This window comes from Pogona vitticeps, chromosome 1, assembly GCF_051106095.1.
Source record: "Pogona vitticeps strain Pit_001003342236 chromosome 1, PviZW2.1, whole genome shotgun sequence".
NCBI classification, from domain to species: Eukaryota; Metazoa; Chordata; class Lepidosauria; order Squamata; family Agamidae; genus Pogona; species Pogona vitticeps.
The window spans coordinates 203,243,584-203,264,746 of record NC_135783.1 but is presented as its reverse complement, the minus strand read 5'-3'; the positions used below and the strand labels follow the sequence as shown (position 1 = coordinate 203,264,746).

At 43.2% G+C, this 21,163-nt stretch overlaps 1 protein-coding gene across 3 annotated transcripts in view; it reads right to left on the bottom strand.

The window, feature by feature from the left end:
- Window positions 1-587: 587 nt before the first annotated feature.
- TLK1 (tousled like kinase 1) overlaps window positions 588-21,163 on the bottom strand; it is a 95,482-nt gene continuing 74,906 nt past the window's right edge. For all 3 annotated transcript variants that reach the window (XM_072979953.2, XM_072979957.2, XM_072979963.2), the window contains 7 exons: window positions 14,398-14,489; window positions 14,216-14,305; window positions 13,824-13,993; window positions 12,819-12,954; window positions 11,436-11,547; window positions 6,710-6,817; window positions 588-2,372 (listed from right to left, as the gene is read on the bottom strand). In XM_072979953.2, the coding sequence (XP_072836054.2) occupies window positions 2,196-2,372; window positions 6,710-6,817; window positions 11,436-11,547; window positions 12,819-12,954; window positions 13,824-13,993; window positions 14,216-14,305; window positions 14,398-14,489 (885 nt within the window). In that variant the 3' untranslated portion in view covers window positions 588-2,195. The remainder of the gene's footprint in view (window positions 2,373-6,709; window positions 6,818-11,435; window positions 11,548-12,818; window positions 12,955-13,823; window positions 13,994-14,215; window positions 14,306-14,397; window positions 14,490-21,163) is intronic.

Genomic DNA, 21,163 nt, shown 5'->3' with positions numbered 1-21,163 from the left:
TAATAAGCACAACTTACTAGCAAAGCTTGTGGACTGTGCTGCTCCATCGCTTGCCAAAACGTTGTGCTACAATCGGAGGTTATTCCTCCTAGCCACCTTATGTCAACATCCCACACAAGGATGGACCACAGGCCAGCAAGAATACCATTCCAAGAAGGCCTATGGCAGTTAGCCAAAACCTGTCCCTTCGTACTTACAAGCAGCTTCTTCAGCTTTGGCACGAACATGACTCATTAGATCAACAGCATGGCTACAGGCATGCCTATAGCACCACAAGTGGTATTATGTCCACCTAAAGTATGGCTCTAAGATTGGATAGAAGACACTGTTTCAGACAAAGAATATACAACATGTGGCCATCTAGATATTATTGGACTGCACTTCTTACCATTCCTCACTACTGGCTATGCTGGGGGGGCAAGATGGGCATCCAACATCAAGAGGGCTACAGGTTGCCGATCATTGTCACAGACAAGCTGAAAGGGGGGGATTTTATACATGGGATTATCTGGAAAGTGCTTCTTGCAGTGTGAGTCAGATGCATAGTCAATGTCCTTCCTAATCCAAAGGAATAACCTGAAAAATACTTAGAATCCCAACTGTCATTATTTTATTACTGTTTTGGCTACATTCTCTACAGTTTCAGCAGCATCTTCAAGAGACAGTTAATGTAACCTTATATACAATGAAAACAAAATGGCTTGCAACATCAGAAACAAGAGCCACAGTTTTAACTGTACAATATTAAACGAAAAATCTGTGGTAATACAGCCTCCCTTTCTGCAACGTGGACAAAGTTACGTACAGGTATTCAGCATTATGAATGTGATAGTAAAAGAATCTTGTATGGGAGAGAGATACTGCATTCTGAAGAAAAATGATTTTACCATACAAGGCAGTTAGAAAATGTTTCACATTTTAAAATAATCTGTACAAGCCACAAGAAACATCTCTTTAGAAGAACATCTTCCCACCTTGTAGACAGAACTTCCAGGAACCAAGAATAACCATAAACAACTTCTACATCTAGTATCAACGTGCTCCAGCTCAGGAAACTGACTTGAACTGTACTGTATAGTTCCAACACAGATCGGTTTTACATGCCTTGATTGTTAATGAATGATCTACTTTCAGTCTCTCTAGGACATACAGTTGACTTGCACCTTAAGGAGGTCATTTGATTTCTTTCTTTCTTTTTGCAAAAGCAAAAGCAACATCATTTAGCAGCAATTAAAAGCGCCTTCAATGAGACTTAAAAAAAATACAATATCCAATTAGAAAAGCCATACTTTAAACATTTGTACAGGAATAAGTTGCTGAAACTTTAAAACTCAAAATATAACTTCTGTACAACAAATTTACAATAGGGTGAGAAGGGAATTTGTCATTATCCTGCATAGAAACACTGAACATGACTGTTTTGCTTTTGGTTACATACATGGCCTTTGTATATCCCTCCTTAAAGCCTAGGCAGTGGATATCAGTTGACAACATTGCTAAGTATCAAAATGCCATTTAAATAATTAAACTAGTTTCCAAACTAGCTTTTGCTATCTCACTGAAACTGCTATTTTTATCCCTTTGGAAGTAGTCATTAAACCAACAAACAGTTTAAAAGATTTCTCCCTACCCCCCAATACTAAATCACTCCTACCCAAAGAAATTAACATACACAGCCGTGTCAATCTTTTTTTTAACTTTGGTTTCTGAAATATCAACTTCTTGGGAAGATTCTTTTATTTAGATTGTTTCTTGTCCAGGCACAACGTTGTTGTTCTGTGCTCCACTTTTCTTCTTCTTTATTCCAATAATGAAAAACTACCCTCCTTCTTAGAATTTTCCAGTATCAACCAAAAGTGTTTGTAAGTATTAAAAAGATTATTTACAGTGTTCCCCTCCCTATGAGCCCCAAACAAACATTTCTGTCAGTCTTAAAAACACAGTACATCTGTTTGGAGGCAACAGGCATTGTTGTCCTTCAATGTTTCCAATGTAAGTCTGAAAGAGGCATTCCCTTCTTAGACCAGGATCCAGCCCCATCACAGAAATGACATTTGCAGAAGGGCCACAGTATGGTAACACCACTGATAAACTTGTCCTACTGTGCAGAAACGCTAACTCAATGCTTCCCAATGAAAGTCCACTTCAGCGAAACTGCATGAAGGTGTCATGCAAGCCTTCTATACGAGGAGGTTTCAGTAGGGAATAATGCTTGATATAGGTGGTGTAGGAGAGGCTGCTAGTCCAGTCATATGCAAGTTCCCAGAAGAGTTTGATCTTCTCATGTGTGGGAGTAGATAAGCATCATTAGCCAACTGATGAACATCAAACCGGTCCTCCTTACGGTATGCCAAGCAACGTCTAATAAAAGCCTGGGGAGAAAAGTGGGGGGGGGGGAAGGGGGAAAATTAGTAGTCATTGTTTTGAAAATGAATGGATTCTGCTTATGAACAACTCTTCTAGTGGAAAATGTGGACTCTTGTAAGACACTAAAACAAACATTTATGTGGTTCTCTGGGACTTTGATCTAACCAAGGATACATAAGGATCAATTGCCTTTTCATATCATCATCATGTACCATCATCATGTGCCATAAATCAATTCTACCTAGAAAAGCTTTCCAGGGTTTTCTAGGTAGAGAATACTCAGAAGTGGTTTACCATTCCCTTCTTCTAAGGGGTGCTCTGGGAATGCGCAGCTTGCCCAAGGCCACTCTGGCTGGCTGGGGAACCCAACTCCCAACCTTTGGCTCCACAGCCAGATACCTAAACCACTAAGCTATACAGCCAACTTTCATATCATAGGGTCCCATCAATTAGAAACATGAGCAGGATATCCATGGTTCAGCTCAAAATAAACCTAGTAGCTGCAAGCCCTGCTCACAGACAGCCTCCTCAGTCAATAAAAATAATAAAAAATTAAAAACACTAAAAAATTTTAAAAACCCAGAAAATTATTGAAACACTAAAAAAACTAAAAATATTTAATTTACATAACTGGGGATGCTAATATAAATTAAAGCTGTTAATTTCTATAGTTCTTTTATCTTGTATTATGACAAAAATGCAAGCAAAACCATAAATGAATCGCTCAATGAAGCCCGAAAAATATATGTGCCTCTTATGAGCATCAGCTATTCATAACAGCCACTACAACAGGAAGGGTTAAAAAGTGTGGTTGTCTAAAGGTTCAAGAAAGTTCTCTGTCTATTTTCTACACATTCCTCTTTGTAAAAGTTGGCAGATCAAAATTTGCTACTGACTTTTTCATAACCTCGTTAATTTTAAAATTTAATACCTTTTCATTTTCAGCTTTCCTATCAATGCATTACTTGTTTGTCTATTCTACATCTATAACATGGCAACTTATTACTGTGAAAACAATTTATTACTGTGAAAATAAAGATGAGTAATACCACATTAAGAAATTATGAAATGGTGATGATCTGGAGAAAGGAAAGAACTAAAAGGAAATTAAACAAAAACGTAATTAGAAGGTTTGCTTTTGTATATACAATTTGGTAGAATCTAGCAACTAGGACAGAATACAAGAAGCCCAGGTTTTATTTAAGTGTTCTGGATGGGAAGAACGATTTATCATATTTTTCCATTTATAAGACACCCTTCTCACTTTTCTAATCCAAAACTTAAGAAAACTTAGCTTTGAGTATTTAGCCTCTGGGCTCTGAACGCTTGGACATTAGGAGTCCCTGTTGAATCTGGCCGCCTAGAGTAGTCCACCACGACTAGATAGGCGGGATATAAATTAAATAAATAATAATAATAATACAGGCTCCATCTCCAACAAGGTGTGTTCCAATTGGTTTGTTCAGCATCAGCTGACATCAGTTCCATAAGGCTCGTGATTGGAGAAGGCTAAGTCTCTTGACTGTAGGAAGCTAAGCCTCCTGATTGGAGGCAGCTAAGCCTTGTGATTGAAGGAAGCCTGTTTACAGGGGCTGGGTAAGGGCCGTTTTATTCTCTCCATGTTCTCAGCTGACCTCCATGTAAAAGACACCCCTCAATTTTTATTGTAATGATTTTAGGAAAAAGTAGCGTCTTATACACGGGAAAATGTGATAATTAAAAAGGTCCCATGTTTCAGGGGTATGCTTCTCCATTTAAATCTACATGTCTTTTCCTAATTGATCTGCTAGTTTTTTGGCAAAGTAAATAAAAAGGCTGGTTCAGAATTTAAAAAAAAACAGGTGTAGAAACTGAATTGCACTTAGTGAGTCATAGCTACATCCCATGTGGATTACTGTATCACGCGCCATGTGGGGTTGCCTTTGAAGAACTAGTTCAAAATGCAGCAGCCAGACTGCTTACTAGGGACAGTTACAGGGAACATATGACACTTTTGCTGCAGTAATTGCGCTGGCCACCAGTCCATTTCTGGGCCATATAAAGCTTGGGTTCAGGCTATGTGAAGGAACTTGTCTTCCCATATAAGTCTTCTCTGCGTTTAAATTGTCAAAGGAGGCCCTCCTCTTGATTCCATTGACAGCGCAGGCATGGCTGATGAGGACATGAGAGGACCTTCTCGGTGGCTGCTCCCAGGGGATGGAAGAAGCTCCCCCTCGGGAGGTTATCATTCTGCTGACAGCTGAAGACTCATCTTTTCGGGCACACTTTTAACAATCATGACTGAGACCCTGAATGCCATTTTTAAAGATGGTTTTTAAACGTTTAACCTGTTTTTTATTATTCAATGTATTTTAATTACTATTGTAGTTTAATTGTTTTTAATGTATGCTTTATTGTGTTTTTAATTCTACTTTTTTGGATGCAGTGAACTGCCTTGAGTCCCCTTATTGGGAGAAAAGTAGCCTATACAGTCCGCTGGACTGCAAGGAGAGCAAACCTATCCATTTTGAAGGAAATCAACCCTGAGGGCTCACTGGAAGGACAGAACCTGAAGCTGAGGCTCCAATACTTTGGCCATCTCATGAGAAGAGAAGACTCCTTGGAAAAGACCTTGATGTTGGGAAAGTGTGAAAGCAAGAGGAGAAGGGGACGACAGAGGACGAGATGGTTGGACAGTGTCATTGAAGCAACCAACATGAATTTGACACAACTACGGGAGGCAGTGGAAGATAGGAGGGCCTGGCATGAACTGATTCATGGGGTCACGAAGAGTCGAACACGACTAAACGACTAAACAACAAAAGCCTATAAATGCCAATGGAATCCCTTCACTACAGTACGATCTAACAATGGATTCCATTGCTTAAGTAGGGAGAGAGGTGGTGTTTACCTATTTCCTCTCCTTACATCCCCCTGACACTTCGCATACTGCTCTGGAGGTGCTGTTATTAAATAGAAAAGTATTCTGGCTCATAAAGAAACTCCACCAAAATCTTATAGTTTCCCTTTTGCTGTAGGTGCTCAGTATTATCTTCAGACATTATCAAAACCATACACATATAGGCAGAAGTCACAAATTAGTCGGTGTCATGCAGCGATTGCTCTCGAGTTGCACACACCCTGCTTGTTCTGCAAAGGCTGCTGAGGGTGTGCGTATGAAGCACAAGGCTCTCCGGAGGTCTTGCACTGCTGGCCTATTCCAGCATACTCTTGCATGTGAGAATGCACATAAGCCACAACATATCACCGATTCACAGGATGGGTCAGTATATAATTCAGTGCTACACTACAATGTGATAGCCGCGAACAAGATCTTTTTCAGATAAATTGCGAAGGTAAAGTATATGATTAGCTAGCTGCTACAGAATAAAAGAACAGAATCACTATGCTGAGAAGCATGATGTCTCTAATTAAGAAATGCTAATGAAAGTGAGTGGTGATGCTCTCTTATGGCCTATTTTTGAGTTTCCTAAGGACCTTTAGTTAACTGTTGTTGGAAGTTCCAGGCAAAATCCAAGCAACTGTGTGCAGTCTTATGAAGTATATACACCTCCACCCACAAAGATGCTTCACATTCCAGAACAGCCCAACAGAATGACATCTGATCCAATATGAACTGTTGAAGCCACAAGTGCTGACACACAAGAGCCTTGACTCTTTAGATCCCAAATGTTCCTCTGATCTGGTAAGCACAGCATTTTTAATATGGAATTATTTATATCTTTCTGCCATGTTCTTCCTCTTTTAAAATATTGGGAGATTCATATCTCCATTACCTAAAAAGGATAATGGTGAGCAAAACAGCACTTATTGCTGCCATATGCACAGAACTTGGAGTGAGAGAATCATGAACAGAGTTTCTGGTGCCAAATGTTCATTTAATGTGCTCCTCTGGGGTTCTGACCTAATGATATCTGAGATTAAGCATTCGGAAGATATTCTGACAATTTAAATTTGAACAGTTAGTGTTGATTTTAATATTTTGACTGTAACTAATCAGAACTCTGGTCGCAAATCCAAGTGAGAGCCCAAAGGAGGAGTGGAAGCAAAGGCCTCGGTGGGTGATAAAACCAGAGTAATAAGGACACCTTGATGTGTACACGACACAAAATGTTTGATCCAAGACCAGGAGCACAAAACAAGCCAAGCCTTGTGAAGTTTACAGAACATGCTTTTCTTGGGTGGGGCTTTTACAAAATAGATCTCTATTACAGCTTCCAAACAAAGAAAGCACACATATTTTGCATACAGTTAATGGAATTTCTAAGTCTGAAACAAAGTCTGCCCTGGTACAGCTTGCTTTACAGTCCTTGAACGGACAGTTTTAATCTATGAATACTACCTTGGCTTCGTTGCTCACAACAGGCTTCACTGGGAACTGTACTTCAGTGGCTTTTAATATTGTATTCTCTTGTAGTATATCTTGTTGGGACTGGTTATGACCAAATGGCTATAGAAAGAGAAAGGGAGAGAAAGAGAGAGAAATCACGTTGTATGGTTGATGTCCAATTTTTTTTTTTGAAAAAAAGAATTTTTTAAAAAAAGTACTATTTTAAAAAGATGTTAAGAGTGTGACAAAATGAGAGATTACCTATCTGTAACCATGGTTCTTCTAGTGGTCCTCTGTGAATTCACACAATTGGGTTGTTCTGCACCTGCGCAGGACACCTTGGATGTTTCTAGAGCCTAAAGACATGTGATTTGTAGGACATTCTCCTGTGGAGCGCATGCTCCGCCCTCCAAAGGTCCCCTCAGTTCCTGTAAGAGTTCACTGCTGTTAAAGACCTATATCAAAAGACAACGTGACGGACAGAGGGGCAGATGGGTGGGATGTGTGGATTCACAGAGGACCACTAGAAGAACCATGGTTATAGGCAGGTAACATCTCTTTCTTCTTCGTGGCCTCTGTGAATGCACACATATGGGTGACTGACAAGCTCACTTACTGGATGGTGGGATGTCACAGTAGAAAGGATGTCAAGACCGCTCTGCCAAAAGCAGCATCATTCTTCACCTGGACATCCAGATGGTAGTGCCTCACAAAAGTCAATGGATTAGACCATGTAGCTGCACGGCAGATGTGAGGAAGTTCTATTCCGTGCTGGAAGGTAGTAGAGGTTGACAGCGCTCTGGTAGAATGAGCTCTTAAATGTTCAGATAGTGTTTTGCCTGTGAGCGGATAGGCCAATGAGATAGTTTGGACAATCCAGTGAGAGATAGTTTGAGGCGAAGTTAAACACCCTTATGAGGGTCATGAAAGCATAAGAAGAGACCTTTTGAATGATTTAGTTCTATCGATTTAGAAGGCCAAAGAGTGTCTTACATCAAAAAGGAGACGGAAATAAAGTTGGTAGAATCAATGGTTGATTGAGGTGAAATTCAGAGACAATTTTAGGTAAAAATGATATATCAAACTAGAGGGGAACCTTATCCAGATGGAACTGAAAGAAAAGTGCATCCAATCTGAGGGCTGCAAGTTTGCTAGCATGTTTCACAAAAGTTATTGCTACAATGAATGATCTTTTTAGAGAAAGTTATTTAAAATTAGTAGTAGCCATCGGTTCGAAAGGTGGTCGGGTAAGTGCGTTGAGGACAAGCTGCAAAGACGATTGAGGAAGAGAATGTTGATGTGGGGGATGGATATTATGAAGACCCTTCAGAAATTTCTTCAAAGTTGGGTGAGAGAAAATCCTAGCCGAGTCAGACTGAGAAGGCTGATGTGCTACAATAGCAGAAATATACACCTTGAGGGTAGAATGAGATAGTTTGAGATGAAAGAGATGAAGGATAAATGTAAGTAAAGTCTTCAGAGAAACCGGTGTTGCAGATAAGTTCCGAGAATTAGCAAAAGCGAGGAATGCTTTCCATTTGTTTGGTATAACCATTAGGTCTATGGCTTTCAGGCTCAATCTAGTACGTTTTTTAGAGTGGGAGTATCCTCCATGCCGTCAGGTTCAGAGAATCTGTGTCGGGTGGTAAATCACCCCGTTGTCCTGAGTCAGAAAGTTGGGGATTGACGGGAGATAGAACACATCATTCGATATCAACCTCAGGTGAGTGGACCACGGCTGACATGGCCACCATGGGGCAAGGAGGATGGCATTTGAGTGGAACTGTTGAAGTCGAATGATTGTTCATTGTGTGAGTGGAATCAGAGGAAATAGGTAGAGTAGGTCTCCAACCCAGTCTATCATAAAGGCATGTCCCACTTAGTTCCTGTTGATACCAGCTTGGAAGCAAATACCGCTGACACTTGGTGTTGGTCTCAGAGGCAGACATCAATGGACGGAACACCCCATCGGTGACAGAGAAGGTTGAAAACTTTGTCGTTCAGTGCCCACTTGTGTGTCCTTGTGGTAAGGCAACCGAGATGGTCTGCAAGAAGGTTGTCCTCTGTGGTGACGTGGACTGCTACCAGGAAAATGTGGTATGCACCATTCCCAGACTTCAACAGTCAGATACAGGAGTGAGAGTGGGTACCTCCCTGCTTGTTTATATAGAACAGCGCTGTGGTATTGTCTGTAGCTAGCTGTACTGCTCGTCCTGCAATGAGAGGTAAGAAGGCACGGAAGGCCTTGATAATTGCTAAGAATTCGAGTGTAATAATTGTTCTTGTTTTGTCCATAGACCATGTATCTTTTGAAGTCAACAGTGAGCTCCCCATCCTGACGGGCTGGTGTTGGTGGTGATCTGTATCAAGAACTGCAGAGGCTGAAAGGGTCTGCCTACAAGCGAGGAAGAAATGTCCACCAAATGACTTGACTGGTGAGTCCTGACGTTACTGTGAGATGTTTGGATGGGCGGTCTGTAATGGGATCGAATAGTGATAGGTACCATGATTGTAGGAACCTCATTTTGAGCCTTGTGTGTTCAATAACGGCTGTCGTAGAAGCCATAAGCCCGAAAAGGTGTTGGGCTTGATGCACTGATAGCGAAGCTAGGGGTTGGAACGGTCGGATGGCTCGTTTTAGTTTGGTAATTCTCTCTTGAGGGAGAAAGGGTCTGGCTTGTAGGGAATTGAAATACACCCCAATATAGGTGGCAGTCTGAGAGGGCTTGAGATGGGACTTGGCAAGGTTCATCTTGAGTCTGAGATCTTGGAGTGAGTTGGGTAAGCATCATGAATAAGATGTAGTGACTATTAGCCAGTCTATGTATGGGGATATGGTAATACCTTGAAGATGGAGGTAGGCAGCGACTGGTGCCATACATTTGGTAAATATCCTCCTTGCCATGGAAAATCCAAATGGGAGAAAGCAAAATTGGTATGAGATGTTGTTGAATCAGAATCATAAAAATGTGTGATTATGTGAATGAATAAAGATATGAAAGTAGGCATCCTGGAGGTTGACTGATGACAACCAGTCCCCCTGTGAAGGGGAGGGATGATACTGTTGAAGGTCAGCATTCTGAAGCATCTAAGTCAAATGAATGTATTAAGGTTTCTAAGGCTGAGAATAGGATGGAGTCCGCCATCCTTTTTGGGGACTGTAAAATATCTCAAGTAAAATCCATCATCCAGAGTAGAGGAAGGGACTATGAGTATAGCTTGTTTTTGTAGAAGGGAAACTTCTTCACGGAGTATGGAGTAGTCTTAACGGTGCCAGAGGGTGGGGTACATTGGAATTCAATGAAATAACCATTTTGGACAATAGAAAGGACCCACTGATTATTAGTGATTCGGCACCAAGCACTGATGAAGGGATGGAGTCTAGTTTGGAATGTAGATAGAAGGGGCTTATGGATACTGCTTACCCTTCTTTTGTGGGTATCGAAAGGGTTGTTAACGTAGTTGTTGTTGAGGTCAAAAGACAGGTGTTGTAGATGGACCTGGGTAGGATCCAGCAGACACCTGTGGCTTGTACGGTCGATATGGTTGTTGGTATGGTTGAAACTGCTGTTGAAAGAAAGGTTGTCTTCAAAATTGAGGGCGCTGATATGGGTAAGGTTGGGTGGAATATGAGCATGCCATCTTACAGAGTTTATGAAGATTATCCATTATTTCATCTGTTTTAGTATTGAAAAGGCCAGCACCATCAAATGGAAGGTCTTCTATCCTTGATCTAGTATCATCTGAGATACCTGTCAATCTCAGCCAGACGTGGCACCTCAAGGCCATAGAAGTAGACATAGCTTTAGAGGCAGCGCCCGCCCTGATGATCTAGGGCTTGAATGGGCCAAGGTCAGGCTCGAATGAACATCAGCCGGAGATAGTCCAGCACTCGGCGAAAGGCTAGTAACGGAAGCTGCAGACTGAGCTGGTGTTAAAGTTGGGTCATCTCTATCCAAAATTGAGCCAGGGGTATCTCTAGATGACTCCTCGAGGATCAGTGAGGGGAACACCGGTTGAGGTGGATCTATTTGAGTCGACTTCATAGGTTTCTTAGTTTTCTTAGGTTTAGCTTTATCCTTCTTTTTTTAAAGAAGAGCCATAAGGATGGGTTGTAGCTTTCAACGTGGACATCAAGCTCGATTTCGAAGCAAACTTCGAAAGGTCTTTTTGTCAAGGTGATGGAGTCATCAGGCTCGATATCGGGCGAGGAGTTTCTAGACGCTCTGGACGCGGAGTTGGAGAGGTTGGCGGATCCATGGGGGCTGGATTGAGAGACTTTCCCCAAAGGTACGAACAAAGCCTTTGTAGGTGAAGTTTTAGAGCGGGCCTTGTATGCTTTTTGCATTTGGGGCAAGAGTGTGTTTGGTATATGACTGAAAATAGAAAATGAAAGAAATGATTGAAAATAGTCAGTGAATGATCTTAGTAATCGCTCTAGTGTTCCAAAAGAGGTCCAACCGAAGCGGCGGCAAAAAGGAACTGAGAGGACCTTTAGAGGGCGGAACATGTGCTCCACGGGGGAACGTCCTACTAATCACATCTTTAAGCTCTAGAAACCTCCAAGGTGTCCTGAGCAGGCGCAGAACAACCCAACTGTGTGGATTCACAGAGGCCACGAAGAAGAATAAACAGAAAGAAAAACTGCACTACTCAAGGTTGATTGTTTCCTCTGAAAATAGACTTTAGATGAATTCTACAATACTGGAAAATTCCATACTCAAAGGTTTGTTTTTACCTTTCGACCATATAGACACTGGAAAAAGATTACTCCAACAGACCACACATCCACCTTGTTAGAAATCTTTGGCGGCTCCTTACCCACGACAAAGCACTCAGGAGGCAAATACCTGAAAGCAAAAACCAAATAAATTCAATTCATTTCAAGCAGTAGATTTCCTCTCCTGTGGCAGTCTGATTTTAAGACATACATATTAGAACAAATCCAGTCCAAGATGGCCAAGGCACATCGCATAAAAATTTCAAACACGCTTTCTCACTGTTCACATATTATCACTGCTAAGCACATGTACAAGTCACCATAACGGGGAGAACTACAAAAAACTGCCAGAAGTCCAGTGTTTGATTTATCCTAGTGACTGCAGCTCTTTTGGATTCTGTGGATTTATTTATTTATTTGATCACCTTTCTCCCAATAAGGGGACCCAAGATGCCTAGTTAGTTCAAATTATTGTTCAACCATGCTAAGAAGACTTGTACACTCTCCGTTTCTGTGCCCTGTGTTTTGGCGGACAATAATCTGCCATGACATCTCAATCAGCAAACAACCATTTGTGCTTTCCCTCCAAGGCTGAATTGGAAACGGACTTCCGTCGGTGACTTCCAGTTCTGGCTTGGTTGGCAAGAACAAATCACGGTATGTTATTCAGCTGAAACAGACAAAAAAAGGCCCAATCATAAGGTACAAAAAGGAACTTGATAGTGGGAGAACCAAAGCTCAGACTTGATGATAAGCAATGGTGAGAGGATTATGAAAAATACGAGAGGTTTGAATATGAGCCATTCTGAATGCAGGTTGACAACAGGTTAGTTTTTCTAAATGCCTCTATTCAAAAAAAGCATAAATTATTCAGTTAAAATGTGTAATGCATTGAAACGTATTTTAAATATATTCAGTACATTAATAGAGTGCTGCTTCTGAGTGAAGCATGTGACAATTTTTACAAAATAAATGTCATCTTAGATTTTAAAAAGCTATATATCAACCAATATTCCTCTTTTCAACAATGCTTTATGTTTCAAAACCAATACAAAACCTTGAATTTAGGTGATTATCCCTCAGACAAAACATTACAAGACAAGACCAGACAAGAGATAAAGGTTGTCTAGAACGACTCTAACAAAAAAAATTTCAAGTTATATTTATTAAACAGAATGGGCAGGATCCTATTGCTTATATACACCAGTGTAAGTTGAATGGTATATGTTGCAGCACTAAACTGCTAATTAAGATAAACTACCTTAGGATATAAAAGTGAGTTAATGAAGGATAGTACACATCCCTTCTGTCCCCTACATCTGTACAGAAGGTAATAGATAGATAATAAACAGCATTCATACGAATAATGCATATGGGAAGTGGGAAGAGTAACAGTGTTACCAGTAAGTCCCAGCCCCTTGTGAAGTTAGGTCCATTCCATCCACACCATAGCTATCATCATCCATTATTTTAGACAAACCGAAGTCTGTGATTTTTATTTCTCCACATGCTGTTCCATCAACCAAAAGGATGTTTCCTGTCAAGACAGACAGAGCTTATTTAAAACAACGACACACACACACACACACACACACACACACACACACACACACACACACACACACACACACACACACACACACACACACACACACACACACACACACACACACACACACACACACTTGGTGAGCAAGATTCTGCTCCAATACAAACAGCTTTTTGTGTAGCAAAGACAATCCATTTTATGGCCCACTGTGAAGGCAAGGATACGACACAGAGAACTATTATTATTTTATTACTGATGCTCATATATGATGTGATTCAAGTGAGGAAGGTTCAAAGCATAACTCGAGGAATAATTTTAATGGTTCAAATATGATTAATGTTTTATTGCTACCGCAGGATATTTTAAACAGTGTTTATTTATAGTGAACAAAACTGTGTCCATACAAAAATAAGAAAATCATGTGCAGCTGAACATACAAACAAATAAGGACTATGGAAAAGATATCAGACAAAATAGCTCAGGAATATAACATGGAATAATTAGGCTGAAGTGAGGTACTAAAATAGGGAAGGGGATAAAAAAGGCACACATTTGCTTTTGAAGTAAACAGTCAAAAGTATGTGAGGTCAGAAAAAGAAAATGCACCAGAAGTAGAAAGATGGGATAAATGAACTGGAGTACTAGACACTCTTTGTATGTCTAGCGAGTCACGCTCTTCAGCAATCCAGGCAACAGAAGAAAATCAAAGGAAATGTAAGTACTGATCCCAATGGATTTAAAAAACAAAAGCAAGAGATAATGACAAAGGATATGAACAAGGCCAAAGCGATAGGAGAGATTCAGTGTTCTGTCTGCCAGATGTAGACAAACACTGCTTCCAACAGTTCTGGACTCACCTGGCTTAAGGTCATAATGTATTATAGGTGGTTTAATCTCATTGAGGTATCGCAGTGCATTTACTATTTGCATTACAATGGACCTAGCTTCTTTCTCTGTCATTAGCTTGTGTTGCTTCAGATAAAAATCCAAGTCATTGCCTTCACAATATTCTAATACTGTACAAAACCTAGAAAGGGAGGGAAACAATTAAAAAAGCAAAAACAAAGGCCATCAATTACTCAAGCATGTTCTGGGGGAAAATGAACATTAACTTGAAATAGTATTTCACTGACTACACATTTTCACTTTTCAGTTAAAATTACATGAAGTTCCACCCAAACCCTTTCTGATTGTTTTGGAATTTCTTAACTGCATGAAAAACAGAGCTGGTATAATGTTGTAAACTCACGTATCGGTATCCAAAGAGAAATAGTCGTAGAGTTTTACTATTCTTGGATGATCCAGCTCTTTGTGTATTCTATATTCTCTACAGGCATGCCTAAAAGAAGAAAGTTATTTACACATGGCACCTCAGATGGTATTTTAATTTGTCACAGAGAGGGGGGATTTATTTAAAACAACAATACTTACTTATGATAGTTTTCCTTTTTCTCATCTCTCCAACTTTTATTAAGCTGATGTATTTTCACAGCGGCATATCTCTGTTCATAGAGATCAAAAGCCTGCAGGATGTATCAAGTGAAAGCAGTAGCAGCATTAATTTTAAAAGTAAAATATTTAAATTTTCAAGCAAATACCCAAATTTGTCATAAAAAGAGGTTACTTACCTGTAACCATAGTTCTTTGAGTGGTCCTCTGTGAATTCACACATATGGGTATTGTTTGCGCCTGCACTGACTCTCTCGGAAGGTTCTAGAGCTAAAAGTAACAATTTTATGGTGTGATCCCCCACGAGGTATATGCTCCTCCCACCCACCATCTTCCCCAGTTCCTGAATTCTATCCACCGGCTATGAAGGAAAGAATTACTGTAATTAATTATATAATCAACCTGTGATGGATAGAGGGGAAGGATGGGCGGGTTGTGTGAATTCACAGAGGACCACTCAAAGAACTATGGTTATAGGTAAGTAACCTCTTTTTCTTTTTCGTGGCCTCTGTGAATGCACACATATGGGTGACTAGCAAGCTGTACTTACCGGTTGGTGGGTCGTCACGGTAAGAAGGATGACAGGACAGCTCTGCCAAATGCAGCATCTTGGCATGCTCTGACGTCCAGGCAGTAGTGCTTGACAAATGTGGACGGTATGGACCACGTAGCGGCACGACAGATGTCAAGAACCTCGGTGCAATGTTGAAAGGCAGTAGAGGTGGACAGCGCCCCGGTAGAATGAGCTGTCAAATGTTCTGGAGGGGATTTCCCCGACAGGCTGTAAGCAAGGGAAATAGTCTGTACAATCCAACGTGCTATGGATTGAGAGGAGGCTGGGACCCCTTTATTTGGGCCGTGAAAACAAAGAAAAAGTTTGTTGGATTTTCTAAAGGTTTTTGTCCTTTCGAGGTAGAAAGCCAGGGCACGTCTGACATCGAGATTATGGAGCATATGTTCTAGGGGCGATGAAGGAGACTTGAAGACGCAGGGTAGTATGATGGGTTGGTTGAGGTGGAAATTGGAGACCACCTTCGGGAGAAAGGAAACGTCAAAGTAAAGAGTCACTTTATCGGGGTGAAACTGGATAAAGGGGGGATCAGCTCGAAGAGCGACGAGCTCAATGGCCCGTTTGGCTGATGTGATTGCAACAAGGAAGGCTGATTTAAGGGTCAGGAATTTGAGGTCGATGGGCGGCATGGGCTCAAACGGAGGCTGCATCAAAGCGTTAAGAACCAGCTGCAGTGACCACTGGGGGATGATACGTTGTTGAGGAGGGCGAATGTTGTTGAGCTCTTTGAGGAACTTCTTGACAGTTGGGTGAGAAAACAACTTGGAGGAGGGAGAATCATCCAGCTGGTGAGCCCTAATGGCTGAAAGATAAACCTTCAGTGTGGACTGGGAAAGGCCGAAACTGAAGAGATGCAGGAGGTAATCGAGCAGAGTCTTCAAAGAGACAGGTATGGCAGGTAAGTTATTATCATGAGTATATTTTAGAAAAGACTTCCATTTATTTTCATATAGGACAGTAGTGGAAGGTTTTCGGGCTCGAAGAAGAACCTGCATCATGTCGGGAGTATTCTCCATGCTGCAAGACTGAGAGAGGCGACGTCTGGGTGAAGAATGAGGCCGTGGTCGAGCGAGAGGAGATCTGGGCGGAGAGGAAGGCAGAGCATTTCCGACGACATCGAGACCACATGAGTGAACCATGGCTGGTGGGGCCAGTACGGGGCTATCAGGATCGCGCTGGCTCCGTCGTGTCGGAGACGGATGATTACCCTCTGGATTAGAGGCAGAGGGGGAAATACATAAAGGAGATCTCGAGACCAGTCCATCAGGAATTTGTCTCCTAGAGAGTTGGTGTCCCGTCCCGCTCTGGAGCAGAATCGGGGACATTTCTTGTTGGCATCGGCTGCAAAGAGATCTAGTGAGGGAGCGCCTCATCGTCGGCACAGGTGCTGAAAGACGACATCGTTCAGAGTCCATTCGTGTGTTCGCGTAGGTAGCCGGCTGAGCCGGTCTGCCAAGGTGTTGTCGTCAGTGGAGATGTGGATGGCAATAGGGAAAACATGGTGGGAATAGCACCACTCCCAGAGGTCGACAGCTAGGTAGAGCAGAGAAGCGGAGTGGGTACCTCCTTGCTCGTTGACATAAAAGAGAGCAGTGGTGTTGTCTGTTGCCAACTGCACTACCTGACCTTGGATGAGGGGAAGAAAAGCATGGAACATTTTGATGATTGCCAACAGTTCTAGGTAGTTTATGTGAAGTGGCAGTTCTTGACCTGATCAGAGTCCGTGGACTGTGTGTTGAAGGCAGTGTGTGCCCCATCCTGTGGGGCTGGCGTCGGTCGTGACTTGTATGGAAGGTCTGAGAGGTGAGAAAAGCCTGCCGATGAGAAAGTTGTCGGGGCGAGTCCACCAGTCGAGCTGGGAAGCTAGTTCTGGTGTCACCTGCAGTAGGGTAGAAGGGAGATCTGTTTCGGGATTGAACAGGGAAAGGAACCATGCCTGCAGGGATCTCATTTTGAGCCTGGCATGTTGGACAACGGCCGTCGTCGATTCCATGAGCCCCAGGAGGTGCTGGGCGTGATGCGCTGAAACGGAGTGATGTATTTGGAAAAGGCGGACAATCTTTTGGATTTTCCTGATCCTGTCTGGAGGCAGGAAGGCTCTTGCACGGAGGGAGTCTATTTCCATGCCAATGAACTTGGCTGTCCTCTTTGGGATCAAGTGCGACTTCTCAAGGTTGATCTTGAGGCTGAGACTGTGAAGTGTATGGAGTGTTGTGTCTCGTGCTTTTATGGCGTCGTGGTACGATGTTGCCACTATCAACCAGTTGTCAATGTAGGGATGAATGTTTACTCCCTGCAGCCGGAGGAAGGCAGCCACCGGTGCCATGCACTTGGTGAAAGTCCGGGGGGCGATGAAGAGCCCGAACGGGAGGGCACAGAATTGGAAAGCAGTGCCGTTGAAATGAAACAGGAGGAATTTCTGATGGTCCGGATGAATGGATGTGGAAATAGGCGTCCTGCAGGTTGATAATTATGAACCAGTCTCCTTGCGAAAGCAAAGGGATAATAGAGTCCAGTGTAAGCATGCGGAATTTGCGGGGAGATATGAAACGGTTGAGGTGAGTGAGATCAAGGATGGGGCGGAGGCCTCTATCTTTTTTAGGAACAGTAAAGTATTCTGAGTAGAAACCGTTGAGGGAGTCCGAAGTAGGGACTAGAAAGATGGCATGTTTCTGGAGAAGCTTGGTAACCTCATCCTGCAGAGCAGAGGAGTAGGGGGTGTATCGAATAAACCCCAGAGGGGGTAATTCGGAGAATTCTATGAGGTAGCCAGATGCTATGATGGATAGAACCCATTTGTCTGAGGTGATGGATTGCCAACAATGGAAAAATGGGGCCAGCCTGGTACAGTTCAGTGGGTAAAGAGGAATGTCAGAAAAGGCAGGCATGGGTAGTTGTCAATATTGGTTACCCTTTCGTTGTCCTTTGCGAAAGGATTGACGCTGACGAGGCAAGGTTTGTGGCCGGTACGATGCCATCAGAGGTTGAGGGGCAGGTAAGGACCTGTCGGTTTGAAGGGGACGATACTATCTATAAGGCTGGAACTGTTGATTCTGGTATTGTTTGGGATGAAACTGGCCCGAATGGTAGAAGGGCCGTTGGTAAGAGGTGGATGGCTGAGCCGAATAGGAGCGCGCGGTTTTGCGCTTCTTACGAAAGTCCTCCATGGTATCATTGGTTGTGGAATTGAACAGGCCGGCACCATCAAAGGGTAAGTCCTTGATTCTGGACTTGGTGTCATCAGAGATCATGGAGGATTTGAGCCAGGCATGGTGTCGAATAGAGATGGAGGTAACCAAAGTTTTAGAAGCGGCCTCAGCGGAGTGTCGCGCCGCAATCCTCTGATACTTGGCAAGAGAAATGGCTTGCGAATGGATGTTGATGAGATCAGATCTCATGGGTTCAGGAGATGAGTCAATAAGAGGAAAAACTTGATTCCAAAGATGACGCTGAAAGGCGCCTATAGTTGCCTGGTAACTGATACCCCTGAGCAAAAGGGCTTGCAGACAGTAAATTCGTTTTGCCATTGTGTCAACTTTTCTGCCGTCTTTGTTGGCAAGGGCAGGCTTGGACCTGGCCTGGGTTCAGGCCTGACTGGATTTGACGATAACAGAGTTAGGCACTGGATGTTTATTCAGGAATTCGGCATCGACACCGTGGATCCTATAGAGGCCATTGGTGTGGCGAGAAATCTGCATAGTAGAAGGAGGTTTTCCCTAAGTATCCTTAATAAGTTGAAGGATGGACTTGTTAAAGGGGAGACTCAAAGGAACGGGACGCTCCTGGTTGATCTCATCGAACACTGGGTCGGCATCCACGGATGAGGGCTGTTCGGTGTCGAGATTCAGGGCTTGTGCCATTTGGAAAATAAGCGTAGAATAGGAGGAGAAATCATCCGAGGAGGACGAAGCATGGCTGCCCCTCGTATCTGGGACTGGAGGGGGAAGCTCAGGCTCACGGGAGGACTCAGAGTGTTGTGCCTCCGAAGATGCAGGGGAGCCTGGAGATGAAGGGTAGTCTGATGGACCAAAGCCCTCTGTCAGGGGAGCTTGGTGCTGTTGGATAGGTATGCCTTCAAAGGGGCCTTGAGATGGCATCGGGTCCGGCATCGATGGTGCTGGACATAGGGGTACGGCCTCATGAGCTCTGTCTCGCATTCGAGTTAGAGGCATTGGCTTAGATGCCTGGAGGGCATTCAGGTGGAACTCAAGCTGTCGGGGCCAAAGTGGTCATGCCGGGGCGATTCGAGTCCACGAAAGGGGCAGCATGGGGAAGTTCCGACGTTATTTGGGGCCGTTTAGCCTGTTTAGGCTGGTACCTTTCGTACAGGGTTTGCCAGATGAAGGGGTCAAAATGGTATGGTACCATTGGAAAAGGGCAAAAATCGCCTTGCGATGGCACGGACCTCGGCGAGGAGAGGTGCTTTCGTTTCTCCTTTCTCTTCCGTGAAGGTTAAGGGGGAACCTCCGGATCAGATGTCGAGCTTTCAGCTGCCCACCCTGAGTCAGGGTTGGAATGGGCTGAGGCCGGGCTGGACTGTGGCGCAGCCGCGTTGAGGCCAATGCTCGGGGTTTGGAGCGGCATCGTGGGGGGGAGGCGATATCATGGGCTTCATCTCCATCCGAGGCCAAGTCAGGGGCTTCTCTGGATGATTCCTTGAGGATAGGGGAAGGCAGAGAAGGCTGAGGGGGCTCCATTTGGGGAACTTTGTCCTTTCTGGGCCTCTTAGGGGCAGGTTTGGGCTTTTTCTTCGAGCTTGCATCGTGCGCTCGAGACTTCTGAGAGGAGGGCAACTTGTGCTTACCAGACAATTTTGCTTTCTCAACAGTGTCCTTAGCTGGTACCACAGAGGTAGAATCAGAGGTAGACTGGCCTGCTGGAAGTCTATCGGCTGAAAGGGCAGGAGATCTAGCCGCTTCTGAAGACGCAGTAGGAGGATTCATGGCTGTTTGCAAAAGGTAAGACCGAAGTCTTTGGAGCCTCTGTTAAGTGCCGGCTTGGTTAAATTTTTACAAGCAGAACGCGAATGGGTAGGATGTTCCTCACCCAAACAAAAAAGGCACTGGCTATGACCGTCCGAAAGTGCGATTTTATTTGCACAGGTCGTACACCTTTTAAAAGGAGATGGAGAGGCCATAAGCAAAGAACTGGGGGGGGGGGGAAGGGGAAAGGGAAGGGAATAAAAAGACCGCGGGGAGCCGATTAGGCAAACAAAAGAGGCGGAGGATCACTAAGTAGGTAATTTAAAGTAAAGATAAAGAAACAAAAGCTCAAAGGAGCCTAGAAAAATAGCCAAAAGGCAAATAGCGAAGCGCTCAATCTTTCCTGAGAACCGTTCAGCTCGGTGGAAAAAAGGAACTGGGGAAGATGGTGGGTGGGAGGAGCATATACCTCGTGGAGGATCACACCATAAAATTGTTACTTTTAGCTCTAGAATCTTCCAAGAGAGTCAGCGCAGGCGCAGAAAATACCCATATGTGTTCATTCACAGAGGCCACGAAAAAGAACCATCCTTTATTACAGGAGCACTGAGTTGCCTTATACAAAGGCCGCTGCTCATCTAGTCCAGCTGTGGCCAATTCTGACTGGCAGAAGCTCTTTGGGATTCCAAGAAGGATTTTTTTTCATCCTTTCCTGGCTGGCAAATCCAAAGGTTACATTTTCTTCTTTCAATCTACTTTGAAACATACAAAGCTGTTGCCAAATCAGAACCCTGTAGATCAGTGTTTTCCAACCCTGGGTCCCCACATGTTCTTGGACTAAAACTCCCAGAAGCCTTCACCACTAGCTGTGCTGTCCAGGATTCCTAGGAGTCACAGTCCAAAAACATCTGGGGACTCAAGGTTGGGAACTACTGCTCTAAATGTTTTGGACTTCAATTCACACAATCTCTCACCCTTGCCCAAGTTATCTGGTGTTGATAGGATTTCTTGTCTCAAATGTTTGCAGGATACCAGATTGTGGCGTGACAGTTTTAATTCTTTCAATCCAGACAACTCAACCCAGTCAACCCACTTGTAATTTAAGAAAAACCACAGCCCTGTAGTAAAGACACATAAGTTAAAAAAAATCTTACTGTGTATCAGTGAACTGATTAACATGACAGCTGCTTTCAGACAACACAGTGTGAAGCTACAGATTAACACTACAATGATGAACCTGAGTTAACCTTTCGAA